The sequence below is a fragment of the Macaca nemestrina genome, chromosome 15 (genome assembly GCF_043159975.1).
Source record: "Macaca nemestrina isolate mMacNem1 chromosome 15, mMacNem.hap1, whole genome shotgun sequence".
Classification (NCBI taxonomy): Eukaryota; Metazoa; Chordata; class Mammalia; order Primates; family Cercopithecidae; genus Macaca; species Macaca nemestrina.
Window position 1 is genome coordinate 43,292,494 of NC_092139.1, and position 21,990 is coordinate 43,314,483.

Below are 21,990 nucleotides of genomic sequence, written 5' to 3' on the forward strand. Positions count from 1 at the left end.
AGGTCCACTCTATGGGAAACCAACACAGTTCTGGAGACACGCTTGTGATCTGGAGGGTGCGCTGTTTGACCTAAAATATGATGAGCTCAGGGAGCATCGAGGTCATAGTGGAGCAGGAGTGAGCGGCACACATTTGAAAGTTCACTCATTTGCTTCTCATTGTATGATTTCATTGACATTTCCTATTTAAATATTCTGCCTAATTCACTTGAGAAGACTGCATGGATTACATGTATAATGAAAGACTCCGTAAAGCTCTCTGAGTACTCTACAACTGAAAAATAAAGTCATATGGCAGTAATGATAGGGAATCATAGTCAGGTAGGTGTTTATAATGATGTCCTTTTCAGATTCTCAAGGGAGAGCTCATGGGCTAAATCTGGAATTTCTACATGATCAAATCAAAAGCATTCCTTAACCACAGAAATAATGTCTGACATTGATGTGCTCTGCGGTCTTAGGAAAAACCACTGTGCCTACCTGAGTCTCAGTTACACAATCTGCAAGGTGAAAAGGTAAGAAGGAAGCAATTTTGTTTTCTGACTTAGCATCATTTATGCATATAACAGTTTTTCATGCCCAAACATACTTATTACCAGGAGGCACAGTGGTGTGGTGATTATAAGCACGGGTCTTGGAGTCAGATAGGTCTAAAGTTTGAGTCCTGGGCCTTTCCAGTTACAGAAGTGGGATCTTCAACAAATCCTTTAACCTTTCTAAGACTTGCTTTCCTTACCCAAAAGATGGAGTTACTACTCTTTAATTGAAAAGGCTGGTATGGGGCTAAGTAAGATAGTGTATCAGTCAGTTGTCCTATAAGGCTGCACAACAAACCACCCACACTCAGGTTCATACAATGAGGTTGGGCTGGGTGGCTCTGCTTCAAGTTTCAGAGATGCAGGCAGTCTGTCATCTAAGGCATATTCTTATGATGTTGGCATAAGCACAGAGGGAAATCTTAGCTGTCCATTAGAAGTCTGTTTACATCACCCCATTGGCCATGCAAGTCACATGCAAATTCAAGGGGTGGGGAAGAACTCAGCCCTTTATGAGGCTGTGGTGAGAAGAATGAAAAATTGAGTTTATTTATTTAGTATTTGAGACAGGGTGTCACTCCATTACTCAGGCTGGATTGCAGTGGCGTGATCTCTGCTCACTGCAGCCTCCGCCTCCCAGGTTCAAGTGGTTCTCATGCCTCAGCCTCCAGAGTAGCTGGGATTACAGGTGCATGCCACCATGTCCCATTATTTTTTGTATTTTTAGTAGAGACAGGGTTTCCCCATGTTGGCCAGGCTGGTCTTGAACTCGTGGCCTCAAGTGATCCACCCGCCTTGGCCTTTAAAGTGCTGGGATTACAGGCATGAGCCACCATGCCCAGCCAAAAAATCGAGTTTAATAATTTAGTCTACAGAGATGGTGTATGTGAAGCACCTATGGAACACAGCATGTGTTACATGGGGCCGTGAGTAATAAGTGATATCTCTTATGTCTTTTTTTTTTGCCAACATTCTCCAGGCCTATCAATCTTTCTTGTGCTACTTGAGGCAAACTGGAAAATGTCCCCTGCTCAAAAATACCACCATCCCACTTACCTGTCTGATATTGCAATATAAGTTTCTCTTTTTGGAATTATGATTGTCTTTTTCCTATGCTCCTCATTTCGAAAGCAAATACTTTGAGGGAGGGAATACACAAAGTAATCATTAACACTTTAGGGAAGAAGAGCACAGGAGTTATAAACAATGGGTATGTAGCAACCAAATGCATCTGGGTTTATGGTATTAGAACTGGGTTCTTGACTTGGAAAGCCAAGGCCAGAGGATTGCTTGAGGCCAGGAGTTCAAGACCAGCCTGGGCAACATAGCCAGACCCAGTGTTCATAAGAAAATAAATAAAAAATTAGTCAGGGATGGTGGTGTGCATATGTGGTTCTAGCTACTCACTCAGGAGGCTGAGGTGGGAGGATTGCTTGAGCCCAGGAATACAAGGGTGGCAGTGAGCTATGATCGTGTCACTGCACTTCAGCCTGGGTGATAGAGTGAGACCCTGTTTCTAAATAAATAAATAAATACCTGGGTTCAACTTAGAAATTGGGTGAATTTGAACAAATCAATCATACTCAGTCAAGACTTATCTGTACAACTGGGTTAAAACTATTTGTTATTATAAGTGCCACAAAAGAATAAATCTTAAATATTGTGTACTCTGTAAAACACTATCCGATGTTTGGTAACCATACTCTTGATTTTGGTCAGGCCTGTTGCCTAAGAGATTTCAACAAAAACTAGAGATTACTATAGATTTGACACCTGCATTGCCTTCACACCAGCTTCCGCTCTGGGAGTAGAGTTGGGCTAAAACACTCAAGTGGAGGTACTCACAGGACCCCTCAGTATATGCAATCCCTGTGTGGGTTCTTCTCTATCGCTTCCTCCCAGGAGTTACAGTAGGGGAACACAGCCACTGCAGGAATGCTGGGAACAGCATTTTGAACCATGAGAAGAGGGCTTCAGGAATAGATCTAACCACCAATTGGTAGTAAATAAGTTTTCAATATAACCTATAACTGACAATTGCTTTAAAATGGTACGTTCAATTTGTGTTTACCTTGGTCTTGAGGGTGGCAGGAGATTAAATCTTTCAAGTTCCAAGCATGAGTGGGAGTCACAGAGAGTCACATGCCTTTTTTCTTTGGATTTAGAAGGATTATTTTCTAATAATCCTTGGCAACAGATTACAGTTACTCCTTGATGGGGAGTAACTGAGAGCATTCATTCATAGGGTCTCAGTGACCCAGTTTTAGTTGGGAGCCTAGGAGCTGTCTTCCAAATGCCAAGATCATGGACCATGAATGTCCAGTTATTCTCTGCTGGTTCCAGGGAGCTGCAGGTGTGACAGCTGTGACATCACCCATTTGTGATTACAGAGCCGTCACACTGGGTACCAGGATGGCCCTGCCAAGACGCCTGGAGGTGTGTGGTTAACACTGGCCTCCGCCAAATGGAGGAAGAGGTGGCTACCTGCAGGGATAAATTCCCTGGGGTGATACTGTCTTCTCTGAAAACATCAGCTTTTGTTTTTTAGAGTAACAACTAGACCATGTGAGCTCAAGTTTGTTCAAAGTTTAAGGAAACCTTAAAGTGACTTACGTAAAACACTGCAAAACACTGATGGAAACAAAGATGGTTCTTATTAGTGGCTGATGTAGTTTGTTACTTTTAAAGGGGTGTGAGAGAGAGACATTTATGGGGAAAGATGGTGTGTTGACATGGTACACATCAAATAATAACCTCATTAATACAATGAAAAACTGCTTTGCTGAAGTTTCCAGATTGGATGGGATCATAAAAATGAAGAAATATGATAAATCTGGCTTTGGTTTTGGGTTTCTTCTTTTATTTGGAAACAAGGTACCTTGCCCACATCTCCTGAATTTAGGCAAATGAGAAAATGGGGGCCCATGTGATGTTCCTACTGCACAGTCTTTGTGGTGGTGGGAGGGCTGAAAAGGCATACTGACACTGGAATGAGGGATTCCAGGAAGTAATAGGCACTGAGAGAAATGTGAGTGTCCAAGTCCGTTGTCCTCACTGGTTTTGCAAGTATAAAGATAACATAAACAACTTTAGCAAAGGATCAGCAATCTCTCCTCCTGCTGAGGGCCCTGGTTCTGAAGAACTCAATGCAGTTCTGAAGTGACATTTTTGACGAGAGGTTTTAAAACATAGGTAATCTGCCTAATGGGTTTCATTTTATAATTACATTTTGCTTAGCAGTGAAATTAACTATCTTTATAACATATACACTCTTTCCTCTTTAAGAAGGTTTGTATTTTTATTAAATGTCTTCTGATAATCATTAAAATGGAAGGACTTCTGGCATCCCAGCTGTTCACAACTATTTGACTAATATACTTCTAACACCTGCAGGATTACACATCAGATCAATATATTTGGTACACTATACATTGGGTCTGACCTTTAAATAAATTAATTCATTTTGTAATAGGACCATTTCTTCATCTGAGATCTGTGTCCTTCATGCACAGAGGCTTCACAAAACAGCAGACTCATGACTGTGGCTTCCAAAAGTGCCCCCGTGCCATCCAATCCCTACTTGTCCATCTGGCCGTATCCCCCACGTCTCTACCCATCGTGCTCTGCTCTACCCAACAGATGATCTGTTTTTCCTTTAAACTCCTCAAGCTTGTTCCTGCCACAGGGTCTTGGGACTAGCTCTTCCTCCTTCCTTTGAATATATCTCTTTCCAAGATCTTCTCCTGGCTCCATTGTTATCTCTTAGAAGTGTCCTGATGTTCACCTAGATGAGAACTTAGAAATGAAAAGTGGTGACCCAGCTCAGTGAACATGAAGGCATTGGACTTCATGTTGCAAAAAAGATGATTCTAGGCTCAACATTATATTTTAGCAGAAACAGGTCTAAAAGAAGGGAGAGTAAAAAAAAACAAAAAACAAAAACCAAGCAAACAAAAAACACTGATTTGTGAGGATAGGAAAGTAATGGGGAATCTAATCTATGAACTTTAAGAAGAGACCTGTTAAGGGAGCCAGAAAAGTCATGAGGGGGCAGCCCCAGCTCTCAGAATGGCTGGGAGCTTCACTCAGCTAGGAGCATGGCAAACATCTGGAAACAGTTTAAACTGCTTGGCAGCAACTCTCAGAAAGTAAAGGAGACACTAAAAGAAATAACTCCTTCTGGCTTAACTCTGAGTAACAAGGAAGAGCACATCAGTTATGTGTAATTGAGGAGGAACCTTTGGGAAAACTGTTACCTTAGGTCAAAGGGAAATACTGCTAGAAAATGTCAGATAGTTGCCCTGTATTTTGGGAAAGCAGATTTTAAAAACTATTCAAGGAAAGAGAGAATCCCATGGAAATAAAACTAAGAAAAAAGATATAGCTCTAAACACAATGCAAAATTGAGAATCACAAAAATAGAGAAAGGTAGAGAATTTCAGAGTAATTAAAGTAGACTCCATCTTGGATGAGCTTTCAACATAGATTACGACAGGAGAGAAAATGAAACAGTGATCTTCAAGAATGGGCTGGCCAGACCTAAAGATTTACCTCTCTTGATGTTACCTGCTTTTGTGAATAGAGAGGTTTTTAAAGCAGTAGTCAGCAGCAGTCGATAAAAAAAGGAAGGGACGGAACCTCAGCTTTGAAAGATTATAAAATACCGAAGACTACAAAGACAAAGAAAACTAAGTCAGAGCCAGTTTTGCACTGGTCTTCTCTGTGACTCTTCAATCTTTAAAAGATAAAAAGAAGATTGTTAGGAAGGCTTTGAAGGCTAAAATTAGAAAAAGAATGGTAAATAAGGATCTAACAATTTAAAAAACTTCAAAACAGCTGGTTCAGATAAATTATATAGTATACACAAAAAGGGATGGAATATTGTATTCAATAATTTTTGAAAAGGTTGTAGAGATTAGAAGATTTCTGGCCAACTAAAAAAGACAAAAGTCTCTATTTTCATTTAAAAAAACAAAAAAGTCAGTAGTGTGGGCAAGGTAAGTTGCAGAAGTCACAGACAATCACATTTAATATAAGTTCCAAGACAGTCGTTCTCAACCTTTTTGTCTCAAAAACCTCTTAAAATTATTGAGGACCTAAAAGAGACCTTAGTTTATGTTATATCTATTAATATTCACTGCATTAGATATTAAAACTTATAAATATATTTATTTATTTGAGACAGGGTCTTGCTCTGTTATGCAGGCTGGAGTGTAGCGGTTCCATCACGACTCACTGTAGCTTTGACCTCCTAGGCTCAAGTGATCCTTCCACCTTAGTCTCTAGAGTAGCTGGGATGACAGGTGCACACCAGCTTGCCTGACTAATTTTTTTTTTTTTTTTTTTTTTTTTTTTTAGTGGAGATGAGGTCTTGCTATGTTGCCTGGGCTGGTCTGAAACCCCTGAACTTAAGCAATCTTGCTTTGGCCTCCCAGAGTGCTGGATTACAGGCATGAGCCACTGTGCCCAGTCAAGAAAATTTAAAACATAAGAATATAAAGCACACGATCCATTAAGCATCCATCAATCAATGACATTATCACTTGTAATATAGCTTCTCCATTGTATACACAGGAAACGAGAGTAAAAAAAGCAAACTTTAATTTTGTAGACTCCCTAAAAGAGTCTGAGGAACCCCCATAGGTTTACACCACACTTTTGAGAACCACTGCAAGAAAACTTTTCACCATAGGCCCAAGAAGACACAAACACAGATGTCCATGACAATATTATTAATATTTATAGTAGCAAATACTTGACAATATCCCTTAGTAGAGAAATGGATAGATTGAAAAAAAGCTAGAGTAATTTTTAAATAAACTCATTTTCTACACATCAGTGTGAATTTATCTCAAAATAATATTAGGTAAAAAAGTAAGTTAGAGATTATATACATTATGACATCACTTAATAAAATTCAGATATGCCAAATAAAGCTATTTAACATTATTTACATAATTCTACTTGAAAATTAAAAAGAAATATGAAGCAAATGTTAAGATATGCTTTTTTCATTTTAGGTAGAAGCTACAAAAGCTTTTAAATATTATCTTCTATTTTTTTTTTTTTTAGCATTTCAAATGATTTCTAGGCTGTAACAAAGGGAAAGGGTGATCATTATGTCGTGGCTTTAGTCCACCTAGAACAGCAGTTCTTAAAGTATGTCTATCCATCAGCAGCACCAGCAGCATCTGAGAGCGTGTTAGAAAAGCAAGTTATCAGGCTCACTCCAGACATACTGAATCAAAATCCCTAGGGTGGGGCTTGAAAATGTGAGCTATAATACACCCCCAAGGAAATTCTTATGAAAGTCTAAGCTTGAGAACTACTGGGCAATCACAAACAAATATAACCATTCAACCTGCCCTTTACGTAATGCATCTAATTCAGCACAGATTTTGCTAATATTGCTTATGATGTTCTCATGGACAGAATCACATTAGATATTAAAGGAATTTCTCAATGATATTTGCCAAATGTTTTAAAGGGAACCTCCCCCTCCGGGTGTTCAGGTTATGTTGGCTAGCCTACATGGCCTACATGGCTAGCCCCAAAGTTTGGGCACACAAACTTTTGACACAAGTACAAGCTAACTTGTGGCTTCTGGTTAAATTTCTGACAGTTTGGAAATCCCGGCCAGTGTAAACTCACATTGATTATACCTTATGTGGGTACATTCCTTTATACTACTTAAATCAAAGCTCTCAAAGTGTGGTCCTCAGACCAGCAGCATCAGTACCACCTGGAAACGTATTAGAAATGCAAATTCTTGGGCCCCATCCCAGTTCTACTGAATCACAAACTCTGAGAATGGAGCCCAGCAATCTGTGTTTTATCAGACTCTTTGGGTGATTCTGATCTTCTGTATGGTTGGAGAAACCCTGGCCTAAATAAGTGTACACAGAGGAGAGGTATGTCCTGGTAAGCGTGACAATGGGTAAGCACGAGGTTCTAAACAGGAACAGCTGAAATCCTAACTAATCAAGGAAGAGTGTTGGTGGCAACGGCAGATTTCCACTCGGAACTAGCTTGCTGAAGCTTGCTGACAAGTACTGAAGAACTGGTATTTTCCACAACATCCGGGGTGACACACTTCCTCCACTGACTGTTTTTATGTCATGATCTCTTTTCTTATTTTCCTTTCTCAATTTAAAGGACACTTTGACCAAACCAACTAGAATGGTTAGTTCTATTTAACTTAAATAATTTTGCCAAAATGGCTTTAAACATGCATGACTATATTCAGTCTTTTCTGCCCATTTATTCATTACTTCTTATTTCAAGGACTTTTGTGACTTCTGAGATATATTCTCTATACTTTATAATATGTCATTCTTAGGTGACTTGTAAGATTTTTCCAGAGAAGCCATTTCTGAAAAATTGGATCATACAAACTATATGACATAGTTTGGCCCCTTAAACCTTTTAATTTTTACTTATTGTAAGAGTCTGGTAGTCACAGGATTCTGTTTGACCACCAATATCGTCTACTGTCTGCTAATGGTGTTAACTGAACTCATATGTGGCGAAATACTTATACTCATATTTGGAGAAAGATAAGATTTGCTTTATGGGAGTTTAGTGTTAGTATGAGGTGCTGGATTTTTTGGGTGTCCTTCAGTTAAATGGATTTGATTAATCTTAATCTTTATGGGTGAGATCCAACCTAGCTGGATCTTGTTTTTGTCACTCCTTGTCTGTTTTTATTTTATTTTTTCCCTGAGGGGTACAATTGTGCCTGAAGTCTCATTTGCAGACATCCAGGACCTGCTCTATACTTGAGATGTATCTTCCAGTCATCACCCAGTGAACATTTACGTGTCTATAACTAATATTTTAGTCTTTTCATTTCATATGGACTGAATGCTCATGCATTTGGCACAAGGGCTGGAAAGCCCATGCTAGTGAGTAAGAGAAGCACAAGGTTTAGCAGCTTAGAAGTTGCTAAATCTTGCTCCAACTCTCAGTGGGAATGATTGTCAGAGAGGAAAGGATAACGAGCCAGCCCACCTAGGAGATGGAAGAAATGAAGTCGAAGGTTCTACTAAATCCACATCCACTGAACATGATGTGTTATCACTAAGACGAGAGCCTCTTTCTTTGCTCCCAAACAGGACCTGCTAGGATCTGGACAAGTGAAAAACCATGGTGAAGTAAATGACACTTAGTCCTGACCAAATAATGCATACACTCTAACAAGACGGCGCATGTCCTGGGTCTTCAGCTAGAATGTTTCTTTAAGACTCTGCTTCTGTCTAGAATGTTTCTTATCCAATGATAATGATAATGATACTCCAGGGTAAGAAAATAAGTCCTAGTTTCATGTGAGAATTTTTCCTTCACCATGGTGATAAATAGTAGAAGACTTTTCAGGGCACACTGCTCATTCCATTTTCTGGGTTGTGTAAAAACTTGGGATATAGGAAAAATAATGAAACTAAACAAGCAGATTTTTTTCTAATCCCAACTTTTTAAAGATATGGTCCACCTTATTATATGATCATTAGTTAAGTGTTAGCCTTCTCTTAGGGAGAAAATTATGTTCAACGGTAGGATATTGCTAGATACAAACTAGTAGAGTTGGTTAGTCAGTTTCTAATAAATATCAATTGATATCTGTTTAAAATGACAGCCTCCTTTTGTTCCCAAAGCTTTATCTTCTCAAATATCCATTTGTGTGTGTGTGTGTACTTAACATTTTAGTTGGTTTGAAAAGTTTTGAAATTCTACCAGAAAATCAAACTCACAAAATGCAGAATTATAAGACTCTGTATCAATCTTTGGGCAGAACAGACTCATATGTTCAATACCAGAACAGAATGACCAGCACTATGCATGAACAATGGACTCACAGTTCTAATTTAGTCAGGTCAGGTGATATTTCATAAGCATTTCCCATAATGTATCAGCTCCACTCTTTCTTTGCATCCCTTTAAAAATGCATTCAGTTTTGTTCTGCATATTATTCAAATACAGTTTATGCAGTATTCATGTTAACACAGAATAACATATTCAAATAGCACAGATATCTACTAATATAATGAGCAAGGGAAGAATCTGAACTCAAGTTTTGTAAAGATCATGAAACTCTGGAGTGATCCACTGGATAATATCATTATAATTTTCAATGATGTTTAACTCCCATAGAGAACTTTTGGGCAATTGCCTGATAGTCTATGGAATTCTTATCATTCTGAAGTGCAGAAGAAAACTGCAATTCCTGGATTTTCTTTGTAGTAACTTTGCGTAACTGAAATTTTTCTGGGTCTGCTGTCTGCTTACATGTAATTACTTTTATGAAAATTTATTGCCAAAAATTTCCTAGCTACATATTTAAGATAAATTATATCTTATTCTAGGACTCAAATTACTTGCTTTTATTTGCAATAGCTCTCTCTTAGGCTATAAAGACAAATTTGAAAGCTATAAAGACAAATAAATATGTGTGTATATGTTTGTGTGTATATATATACACATATTTATTTGGTCATATAAAACATATATATGTATATGCCTATATATGCATGTGTATATATATTTATAAATATTATTATTAAAATCCATTGGCAGCAAATTTTATATGAAAGAAAAGTTTAAATATTTTGAGAGCAAATGGAAAACAACAAAATGTGGTCTAATGTTGGTCAGAGGCTATTGCCAATATTAACCAGAGTGGATGGATAATACGCTTCAGTATAAAGTCTAACAAAAACACCATTTAAAGCCGAAATAAAAGTGTCCTATTTTGTGATCGCATTTTATGTGTCTGATTTTTTAAAAATCACATCTAAAGCCAAAGTTCCTTTTCATGTGCTGCAATTTATAAGAAATGGTGAAAATTATAATCGTGAAAGAATAATTGTGAATAATCTGTGAATGTTAAAAAAATATGTGGTTTAGGCATTTTATAGCTTGCTTATAAAGCTGATGCAGTGCATCAAATAAGAGCAGGATTCTTAAACCCACCCAAAGATGGAACCCTCGCCATACCTTCATAGGAGCCAGCTGGATGGGTGTGATGCATGAAGGATCCACCATAGGCTTTGGCCTGTTGGCCGTATCTGCTAACAGGCTGTGCCATTGCTGGGGAAGGCCGGTAAACTTCTGCTCTTGTGGATCAAACCCAGTGTGAACCCTGTGTTCAAAGTTGGATGGGCCAGATATTTCAATCTTTTTCTTTTTCTTCCCAAACATGATGCCAAAACCTGGGAAATATAAATAGAAAAGAGTCAGCTGTTTATATCTTGCCAGTAGAAGACCATGAGAAAGCTATTGTTAATTCATTCAGGGCAACATCTTTTCAGTTATTCCTCTAGATCCCAGCTGCAAAAGATAAAAGTTGAATTTTCAGGGTGTGTAAATTAAATAATTTTATTCAAATCTTTTTGTTCTCTCCTTAAACTTGCCATGTGGATGATAGTTCCCTGCCGCAATGACTTTGATTTGGCCATGTGACCTGCTTTGACTGTGGATGGAAGAGACAGTTAGCAAGTTCAGGGCAGAAGTTTTTGGAGGCATTGTATGTTTCCACTTTTTCCTTGTGCTCCTGTCTCTTGCCACAAAGATCTCTCTCTCAGGTAGATGACACTTCCTCAGCCTAGGTCTTGGAAGGAGAGATGCAAGAGGGCAGACACAAGCCCAACTTCTAGTCTGAAGACAAGACCAGGCAAGCCCAACTGAGAAATTACTGAGCCACGGCTGACTCGCAAATGAGAAATAAATGTATGTAATGAAGCCACTGAGATTTTGGCCTTGTTTGTTATGTAGCATTATTAAAGCTGACCAGTACACAGGAAGAAACATTTCAAACTTTGGTATGTACTTAAAATCCAAAACATCTGTATGGAATAAAATATATACATACATGAAAAATGGGTTGATAATGATAGTCACCACATAAAGGATCAAACAAGTAAATATTTACAAAGCACTTAGAAAAACATCTGTTACAAAGTAATTACTTCAAGTATTAATTATACACCTCTGGACAAATATACAAGAAAGCTGACTGATATTTCCTGCAGAGAAGGGAACCAAGGGAAGAAGGCAGGGAGGAAGACTCACTTTTCACTGCATATTATATTTACAATTTTTTACAGTGTACTTTACCTGTTTGAAACAACATCGTTTACCCAGGTGAAACATAGCCAGTGACTAGAACACCTCCAGAAAATATGTAAAATAGGCAAAGTATGCTTTGTGATGTTGCAAACACATAAGGTAACCCGGGTTTGCATCCCAGGTAGGTCACCTATTCACTGTGATCCCAGGTAATTGCGTTTTCCTTTCTGCAGCTACTCATCTGTGAATAGAACAATCATCATTTTGGGAATCCTTACAACACTGCCATGGGCATTGTAAAAGATGATGTTTTGGCCTACATGTTGATTTGCTGAGGAAGATTATCTCAGTCCTTGGACTGGAATAGTGGGTCATATATTCCTACACTTCTTTTTGTTTTTGAGACAGAGTCTCGCTCTGTCGCCCAGGCTGGAGTGCAGTGGCACAATCTCGGCTCACTGCAAGCTCCCCCTCCCGGGTTCACGCCATTCTCCTGCCTCAGCCTCCCGAGTAGCTGGGACTACAGACGCCCGCCACCATGCCCGCCTAATTTTTTTTTTGTATTTTTAGTAGAGACGGGGTTTCACCGTGTTAGCCAGGATGGTCTCCATCTCTTGACCTCATGATCTGCCCGCCTCGGCCTCCCAAAGTGCTGGAATTACAGGCATGAGCCACCGTGCCCATATTCCTACACTTCTATGTATATATTCTTCACAGCATTTATCCACTTGTGAGTAATTAATTACATGTAATGGTGTGCTCAGTGTCTGTTTTAACTACTAGAATGTACGATCCATGAGGGAAAGGATGCTTCCTGCTTTTTCATTACTGTTTGCCTGACCTATAGTAGGGCTCACAAAATATTTGTTGATGGACTAAAATCACCCTGAACAGCACATTTATTCAGTAAATAGCACAAGGGGTTGGAGCTCCGTGTTCTCTCACTCTCCCCATTGTTCCTTCTCTACCTCCCTTCATTCTCTGTTAAAACTGTTATTTCTTTTAAACACTTGTCCCTGTGTAGTAAGCAGGGTCTTCCCATGCCTTCCAGTTTTCTCAAGTTCTTTTTCCATCCTCTACCTACATAAATATTCTCTCAGCAATGCTCAGATCATTCACAGCCTTCACTCCCTGGACTCCATCAAAACCCATCACATTCATTCTGCTTGTTACTTCAGACTAATTTGGAAGGGCTGTAATGAAAATGGATGAAAGATTATAAGGACTTCAACTACCTTGATACATTATCTTTCCTGGAAAATATAATTATAATTTAAAACAATTCTATAAGTACTTTACTACAAGTAGGTCAACAAATACAAGTGAGCTGACCTTAAACACTCGGGCACACCCAAACCAAAGTGTAAAGAAGTAAAGGGACCCTGCTGTCACAGACTGCTGCAGAAATGGCCCACAATGTTTCATTCTTCCTGGTATCCATGCCTTCAAGGAGGCCTCTCCCACACTGACTCTGAACTTGCATATAAAATTTGATGTGACCAATGAGACAAGAGAAAATATGACACCAATACGCACAGTGCCTGCACACTGGGGCTTGCTCGCCCTCTTGCTGTCCTTGGAAACGGCAGTCAGCATGAAAACAAAGCCAGCCTATCCTGCTGGAAGATGAGGGGCTGTGTATCCCAGTTACCTGTCTCCCCAGCCAGCAACTAGTCGACCCTGAGAAGCAGAGCTGCCCAGCTGACCAGCAGCTATCCACATGACAGAGCCTAGTCAAAACCAGCAGAACTACCCAGTTGGACTTAGAAGTACAGAATCAAGACACAAATAGATGTTTTTTTGCTTTAAACCATTATGCTTTGGAGTAGACTGCTATACAGAAAAAGCCAACATAATAAAAACCCTGATTATCATCCTCTACCTTGCATCTTCAGATGCTTGCCATTTTTAGGTTTCTATTTTAGCTGCTTCAGAGTTTCAAGTAACAACATCCAATCTGGGTAACTATATTAGCTGCTACACAATTGAGTGCTAACTCAAAGGAGTTTTGATTGTGATATTACTATTTGGTTGAAGACCTGGAACGTTTTCAGTGGCAGGAAATTACACCAATAATTAGCTCTATACACCATCTCTCAGAATTATTTAGTGAGCATAAAATACATTTGAAAATATAATTTGGCCATTTGTTGGCTGAGTCTGCTTGACAGTTTAAGAAACTTTAGCTATGACCATTTTTAAAAAAAGCAAGACAGAAATTATTTCAGAAAAATCATTTGAGAAGAGTTATTTGGCCTGTATTCATACCTGAACAAACACTGAAAATGCTAGGCCAAATATTTTTAGAGGCAGAATAGAAATGTCTTGTTATTCCCTTTCTCATTGTGAATTTCCCAGTGGTTGCTATGCCACTCAATGACAGCATTCAAAAGAAAATATCAATGAACTAATACTCTTTCTGTGTTTAAATAAGAGAGTTGTGGAGAGGAAATTCACAGCTGAATTAGTCTACATACACTACATCCTGTGACACCACACAACTATAATTTTAATGGTCAAACAAACAGTTCTATCTCTCCAGTAAATTTGAGTTAAAGAGTTACAAAGGAACAACTTAAAAGGAAAACACAAAACTGCTCTAAATCCTGAAGCAATTATTCCTGGGAAGTTCACAGATGCAGAGACAAATCTCCAAGATGGATCGTGACATTCTATCAGCAGTGTCTACTGCTCTGTTAGCAAGGAGGAGGCCCACACTCAGGTAAAAGACAGAGACAGGGTCCTAGTGCCTTTTAGCACCATGGGACAGAGGGACGCCTAGTAGGAAAGTGAAGATCTGCTTGGCAGATGATTTCTTCTCTGTAATGTGCTCATGCTCAGTCTACCTACTAGGGCACTAAAAGTTCAATGCGTCTTATCCCACACTCATGGCAGCCCTCTGTCACGGGTCCCCAAGACCACCTCCAGGCTTGATGATTCACCAGGAGAACTCATAGGACTCTGCATGCAGTCATACTCATGGCTATGATTTATTACAGTGAAAGGATACAAAACAAAATTAGCAGTGGGAAAAGGGGCACGGGACCAAGTCCAGAGGATACCAGGTGCAGGCTTTCAGAGGTCTTCTCCTAGAGAACTCACACGGATTGTTGTTAATTCCCTCAGGACTGATTGTAACAACACACGTAAAATGCCGTCTACCGGGGAAGCCCATCAGAGATGAAGGGCCTGAGGATTTTATTTGATACTGGTCACATAGGCACCCTTGCTTAGTCCATATTTAAATTCCAGGAGGAAAACAGGAGTTCAACATAAACCTTTTTTTTTTCTTTTTCTTTTTTTTTTGCATAAACAGTTTAGGCACAATAAGCCATTCTTTATCAGGGAATGGTGAGGAACTTCCTAAAATCCAAGTTCCCAGATGCCAACCAAGGGCCAACCTTGCAAATAGGCTTTTTTCTAGGATATGCATCCTCAAGCCTGCTAGACTAACTCTTTTCTGCAGAGGAGGTGTTATTATCATCGCCCTTTCATAGAAGAGGAAACAGATGCTCAGAGCCCAGGTTAGAAACTTGTAAAACTGGAGATTTAGAATCTCAAAACACAAGCTTTTAATCACTTGTGAGAGCAATGTATGGCTGCCCTGTATTTACCTTCTCTGCCAGTTACACCATCCTACCCTTCTTAGGGAATCCGGTTGGTACGGATAGTGAGGTTTCTTGGGTCCTGTCACGTCTCTCCAGAAAGGCGCTTTCTGAGAAACTACAAACTGTGTCACTGAGCAGGTGAAGCTGAGCAGCCTCTTCCATAGAAGAAAAGATCCCTGCTGCTCAGCACCCATGTAAACCAAGGGCACAGCATACCTCCTTCCACTCCTCCGTGTCCAGCAGATCTACTTCCTAACAGCTGGGTAGGTATCTTTCAGTACAGAAAGTTAGCCACAGGTTGAAAAGTAGGCAATTCAAGAATTAATGTGAAATATTTATCCATCTCTTTGTTTCATTATTAAACACTTTATTATTTGTTTCATTATGTGAACATTCACCTGGCAGTTTGATTCAGCATTAACCAAGTTGGTTCCTTAGCTAACTAAGTTTGGGAAAAAATGAATTACATAAGGTCCTTTTGTGGGACATTTCAAGGTCTTTATTATGCTAATATTAGTTTAGTTCCTAGAGGAGGATAGTAAACAGATCCCAGAATCCTCATTTCTCAAAGTTTATTGCAAAACTCACAGCAAACACTGCTTTGATGGATGGTTTCAGTCACCCTATGTTCTTCTATGAAAGGTAAGTCTTAAGTCATAGAAGAGTCTGGCTCCTAGCAAATGCAATCCAAATCAGGATTTTAGGGAATGGAGTAGGAACCCTACTACAAGCCAGGTCCAATCAGTGGCTGAAGTGCCATCTCTCGTCACATCAGGTGGACACGTAGAGATAGAGGAGTAGCTACTTGACCCCTATTACAAATCGAGAAGGTTCCAGCATTCTTCAACCTTTTCAAAACAATGACTCATGGCTCAGTCCTGTGTCCCATCCATGGTAACATTTTAAGTTTAATGGCATGGATGGTGGTGATGGTCACACAAAAGTATGAATGTATTTAATGCCACTGAACAGTACAATAAAAATTGGTTAAAATGGTAAATTTTTTGTTTTGTATATTTCATGATAATAATAATAGTAATAAAAGATAATGACATGGATATGCCCCAGGAGCTTTGACTGCATGGGAGGAAGTAGTTGGCAGGCAGGAGCCATACTGAAGATGGGTTGGGGCAGGCACAGGGTGTGGTGGGGCAGGCAGAGCAGGAGTTCACCTATTAAAAAATCTTTTTGTTCATATCCCCCCTCAAAAATCTCAAATTGTAATATAACATTTGGGATTAAGAAAGAAATATGTCAAACGGTGTTGGTCTAATAAAGTGAAGAGTCAATGTAATTACTGAACTATTAAGGTTTCCAGTCATTCAGCCAGCTAGAGACATAGTAGAGAGAATAAGACCGCAGAATTTTAAAATGGTGACTTTAACATACCTCTTAAGAGTGAGTCTTTTCTTATTGACTCCCTCATGAAGAGAGATTTTTCTTTTCTTAGTCTCAGACCTATTTTTTCAGAACTTGGTAAATGTAATAACGGAAATTTAAGTACTTTAGAAATACATACCTGTGTTCATATAATTTAGATTTAATGACTGACCAGTCACTTATGGGAGAAAGGTGGCTGTTTCCGAAATCACATTACAGAGGGGATGGCACCAACAACACCATCCCCTTTCTGAGATGTCATTGCCCAGGTGTACATTCATTATAGCCTCAGAATCAAGAACAAAAGATTCTCCAGGCTTTTAGCTATGCTGATTTTAGGGAAAATACAACTTGGATTACATATTTGGGATCCATAGGAAAATACAAAATCTTGGGATGGGTTCATCATATAATCTAAAAATAAAGTTGTTTTCTAAAAAAATATATCATTATGTGTCAAAGTTGTTATAAATGACATAGTTTCCTCTCCTTGGATTCATCTATTGCAGTGTCTCCTAACAGGACCCATCGGACAGTCACTATATTCCACTGGGTGCTTCCCACTCCAGAAGAAACTGTATTAAAGCCTGTTGGGTCAACAAAATGATTATCCTTGTACCTGGTCCCCATTTCTGTTGTACAGATGCTCATTATTCAGTTGCTTTGTGACCTGGGCCTGTTTTTTTGACCTGTGTCATAATCCAAACACACTTGCCTTCTCCACAGGTGTAGAAACAGCTGTAGCCCCTTTTTTTCTTTTGTGGATCTGATTCTGGCTTCTAATTTCTTTTTTTTTTTTTTTTTTTTTTTTTGAGACGGAGTCTCGCTCTGTCGCCCAGGCTGGAGTGCAGTGGCCGGATCTCGGCTCACTGCAAGCTCCGCCTCCCGGGTTTAGGCCATTCTCCTGCCTCAGCCTCCCGAGTAGTTGGGACGGGCGCGGTGGCTCAGGCCTGTAATCCCAGCACTTTGGGAGGCCGAGACGGGCAGATCATGAGGTCAGGAGATCGATACCATCCTGGCTAACCTGGTGAAACCCCGTCTCTACTAAAAAATACAAAAAACTAGCCGGGTGAGCTGGCTTCTAATTTCTACCACTGGGATGTAAACCCTGACTTCATACCTGAATCTTTGTTTCTTATTTGTCCTTCTCTACTTCTGTGAATGTCTTAGACCCTTCCCTCTGATCATGACGCTTGAATCTTACCTGTCTGCTGGTTTCTTCTTATCTAAGCCTTCTGATTCTGCCCTGATTCTGAAATCTGTGCCCACAGTTGGATTTAGCATATACATCCATCTGAACTGCACACTTTCTAGACCCTCAACATCATCATACCTTTCTGCTCTAACTCAACCCCTCATCCTGGCTTCAACTCCTCACCATGGCTTCAACTCATCCTTCTCAACTTTCTGCTATCCAATATCCAGTACTGACAAAAGGCACACTTTAAGGAAAACATATTTAAATTTCAATCATTTTCACATTGTCAGAATGACAATGTAATATTGAGATAATAGCAAGAAGAAAATCATGGGTTTTAGAGTACCATCAATGCAGTAAGTACTCAGAAAAACTGCATGGAAATGTGTTAAATATAACAATCAAAAGCCACTACTTCACCATGGTTTTATTCTTTACTATAAGTTTACTTCTTCTTTATGCCAATCAGCCCAAATATGGAGACAGAGCCCAAACCTCTCTCTTAAGCTCCGTGTCTATTCTTCCAAAGCTCCTCTTGGATTATTCTTATTTTTGACACTCAGCATCTCCAAAACTTAACTCATGATCTCCTACTTGCTCTACCTCTTTCTGTCATACATATCTTAATCCTTATGTAGATAGCACCACATTGCATTAAATTGCATCTGCTCTCCAGATGTTCACTACATCTATACCTCTCTCTGAATTCCCACTGTATTAGTTTCCTAAAGTTGAAGTAACAAATTTCCACAAACTTAGCAGCTTAGATAATGCAATTTATTTTCTTACAGTTCTGGAAGTCAGAAGTATAACATGAGTCTCAATGGGTAAAAATCAAGGCATTGGCAGAGGTATGTCCCTTTCTGGAGTCTCTAGAGGAGAATACATTTCCTTGTCTCTTCCAGTTTCTAGAAGTCACTTGTATTCCTCGGCTGATACTGCATCTCTCTCTGACTGTTATTCCATCTTTCCCACTTTCTTTTTCTTCTCTTTTCTTTTCCTTGTTTTCTTTCCTTTCTTTCCCTTCCCTTCCCTTCCCTTCCCTTCCTTTCTTTCTTTCTCAGGGTCACATGCTGCCCCCACCCCCCACCCCCCAGGCTGTAGTGTGATCTTGGTGATCTTGGTGATCTCGGCTCACTGCAACCTCCGCCTCCTGGGTTCAAGTGATTCTTTGACCTCAGCCTCCCGAGTGGCTGGGATTACAGGCATGCACCACAATGCCTGGCTAGTTTTTATATTTTTAGTAGAGATGGGGTTTTGCCATGTTGGCCAGGCTGGTCTCCAACTCCTGACCTCAGGTGATCTGCCTGTCTCAGCCTCTCAAAGTGCTGGGATTACAGGCATGAGCCATCGTGCCTGGCTCATCTTTCCCATTTTCCTCTGACTCGCTTGTTTTGTCTTTCTCTTCTACTTTTAAGGACTCTTGTATTATATCGGACCAGCCTGGATAATCTCCCTATTTTAAAGTCATCTTATTAGCAACAGCAATTCTACCTGCAACCGTAATTCCCCTTACATATTTCAGGGATTAGGATGCTGACATTTTGCAAGGAGGGCACTATTCTGTCTACCACACCCACTGTCACTGCTCTGTCCATGTCAGCATCATTTCTCTCCTAGTCTACTATAAAATTATCTAGCTCAGTTTCCCTTCAACTAAACTTGCCCCTGCCAAGCAGTTTTCCACCCTGTAGGCAGATCAATCTTTTGAAAAATATAAGTCTGTATCATGCTGTCTCTCTCTTAAACCTTTTCTATGACTTCTCACTGACCTTAAAAACAAAACCGAACTCCTTATCAGAGCTTACAAGGCTCCTCGGGACCACCCCTTGGTACCTCTCTAACTGCATAAATTCCTTCTCCCTTTCATTAAGCCTTACCATCCTTAGTCACCCCCATTACCTTAAAATCCCCCATCCCCCCCAACTTCGCCCTCCCCTGCCTGTCTCTACCCTCTCATCTTGGCCCTCAGCAAAGTCTCTTTTCGGGCCTCAGATCAAATGGAACTTCCTTAGGGAGGACACTTTAGACCTCAGAATACCTTTCTTCTTAAGTGCTCCCACAGTTCCTTGTCTATTGTGCTAGAGAAAAGATTATTTCAAATTAGAGACACACATGAACACATTCTGTCTACCCTGTCCACACCACCATCATTTCTCTCTTAGGCTGCTACAAAGTTGTCTAGCTCAGTTTCCCTTCCACTAGACTTACCTGCCCAAGCAGTTCTCCATCCTGTAGGGAGACCAATGTTTCTAAAATGTATGTCTGTATTATGCTCGCTCTCCTAAACATTTTCTATGACTTCTCATTGTCATTACACACAAATCCAAACCCCTTATCCAAGCTCACAGTTGTGGATGGTTCAAACAAAAAGAAGCACACAAAGTAAAAGCTAAAAGGGAACTACTTTGTTCTTATTGCAAAGTTTCAAATTCAGACCATTTTCTATTTGTTTGTGTTATCCCTGCACACATCCTGATTTTTTATACATAAATATATGACCACTCTAAGTACACTGGGTGGGACTTGCTTTTTTTTGAGTCATTTAGCCTATTTTGGGTGTTATGTTAAAAAAAAAAATAAAAAAGCAAACCTTGGCTATCTTTCCATATCAGCACACATATCACACTTGCTTTTTAAAGTCTCCATAGCATTTTATAAAATGCAATGTATTATAATTCATCTATTGATTCTTCTATTGATTAACATTTAAGTTTTGGGGCTCTAAAAAACACCATTGCTGTTAGAACTCTGCTAGGTGTATCATTCTGCATAAATACGAGCAAGTCTGTGGCATAGATTGTCAGATGTGGAATTAATGGAGGAAAGGTATATGTATTAGTTTCCTAGGGCTGCCAAAACAAAGTAACACAGATTGGTTGGCTTAAGCAAGATAAATTTTGTTCTCACTTCTGGAGGCTGGAAGTCCAAGATCAAGGTGTTGGGAGGGTTGGTTTCTTCTGAGACTGAGATTTCTCTCCTTGGCTTGTAGATGATGTCTTCCCCCTATATATGACTGTGTCCAAGTTTCCTTTTCTCAAAAGGACATGGGCCATATTAGATTAGGAGCCAAACTAATGACCTCATTTTAATTTAATCATCTGTTTAAAGTCCCTGCCTCCCAAATTCAGTCACATTTGGAGGCATTGGAGGTTAGGATTTCAGTATATGAACTTGGGAGGTGGACGGCATTCATCCCATAAAAGCAAGCATGTTCAAAACTTTTTAAAATGCTAGCAAGTTGCCTTTCAGAAAGCCTAGATACTTTCCTTTCCTACCAACATTGTTGGAAATCAAAGTTGGTCTTCCTTAGCAAGTAATAAGCTCCTTAAGGTCATCTTGATCTTATCTGTGCCCGGCACATAGTAGATAAGCAATAATATTTGTTGAACGAATAGTCACTGAGACAAAACATTTCCCTTGATAGAGACAATTCATGGTTCAAGCAGACTGGCTTCTAACAAGCAGGCAGCACACAGGGTGAGATCAACAGCATATGACAGGAATGCATCCCAAATGCTTCTAAGGAACCCAGATAAACACACAGTTTTTCAGGGACAGAGTGGGAGAGAGAGGACCCAGTCCTTTTTGATTTTTTCCTCGTATGTTTTTATCACTCCTCTAAAAATTTTAATTAACTACTTGCTGTATACCAAGCACTATAGGCAAGGCAGTGGTGATCAAGACCTTATAGAGTAGAAGGGAGAAGAAAAAACAAGCACAGTGAAGTCTAGAGTCAGTCTTCTGGGTTCAAACTTTTGCTCTTCTACTTACTGGGGCAAATTACTTAATCTTTTTATGCCTCAGCTTTTTAATAAAGTGCAACTAATTAATATCCGTGTCAAAAGGTTGTTGTGAATATTTAATGAGTTAACACTTGTTAAGCACATGAAACACTGCCTGGCACGGAATGAGCATTCCATAATTGTTAGCTATTATTATTGTAAAGGAAAGAAATAAAATGTTACAGAGATAAAGGGCCCACAAATCTCTCCATACTATCTTCACAACTTTCTGTGAATTTGTAATGTTTTAAAAAGTACACATATAAGTGTACATTTTACTTTAATTGTACCCCCCCATAGTTACGTCTTACATAGTTAGGGTTATCATATCAAAACCAGGACTTTAGCATTGGTACAATGTATGTATATATGTCTATGCCATTTTATCACATGTAGTGATTCCTGTAACTACCAGCACAATC

General features: G+C 39.5%; 1 protein-coding gene across 2 annotated transcripts in view; it reads right to left on the reverse strand.

Moving 5' to 3' along the window:
• The window catches only part of LOC105481528 (p21 (RAC1) activated kinase 5), a 301,595-nt gene that overhangs the window by 95,473 nt on the left and 184,132 nt on the right, over positions 1–21,990 (reverse strand). For both annotated transcript variants that reach the window (XM_011741164.2, XM_011741165.3), the window contains one exon: positions 10,527–10,741. In XM_011741164.2, coding sequence (XP_011739466.1) covers positions 10,527–10,730 — 204 coding nt within the window. In that variant the 5' untranslated portion in view covers positions 10,731–10,741. The remainder of the gene's footprint in view (positions 1–10,526; positions 10,742–21,990) is intronic.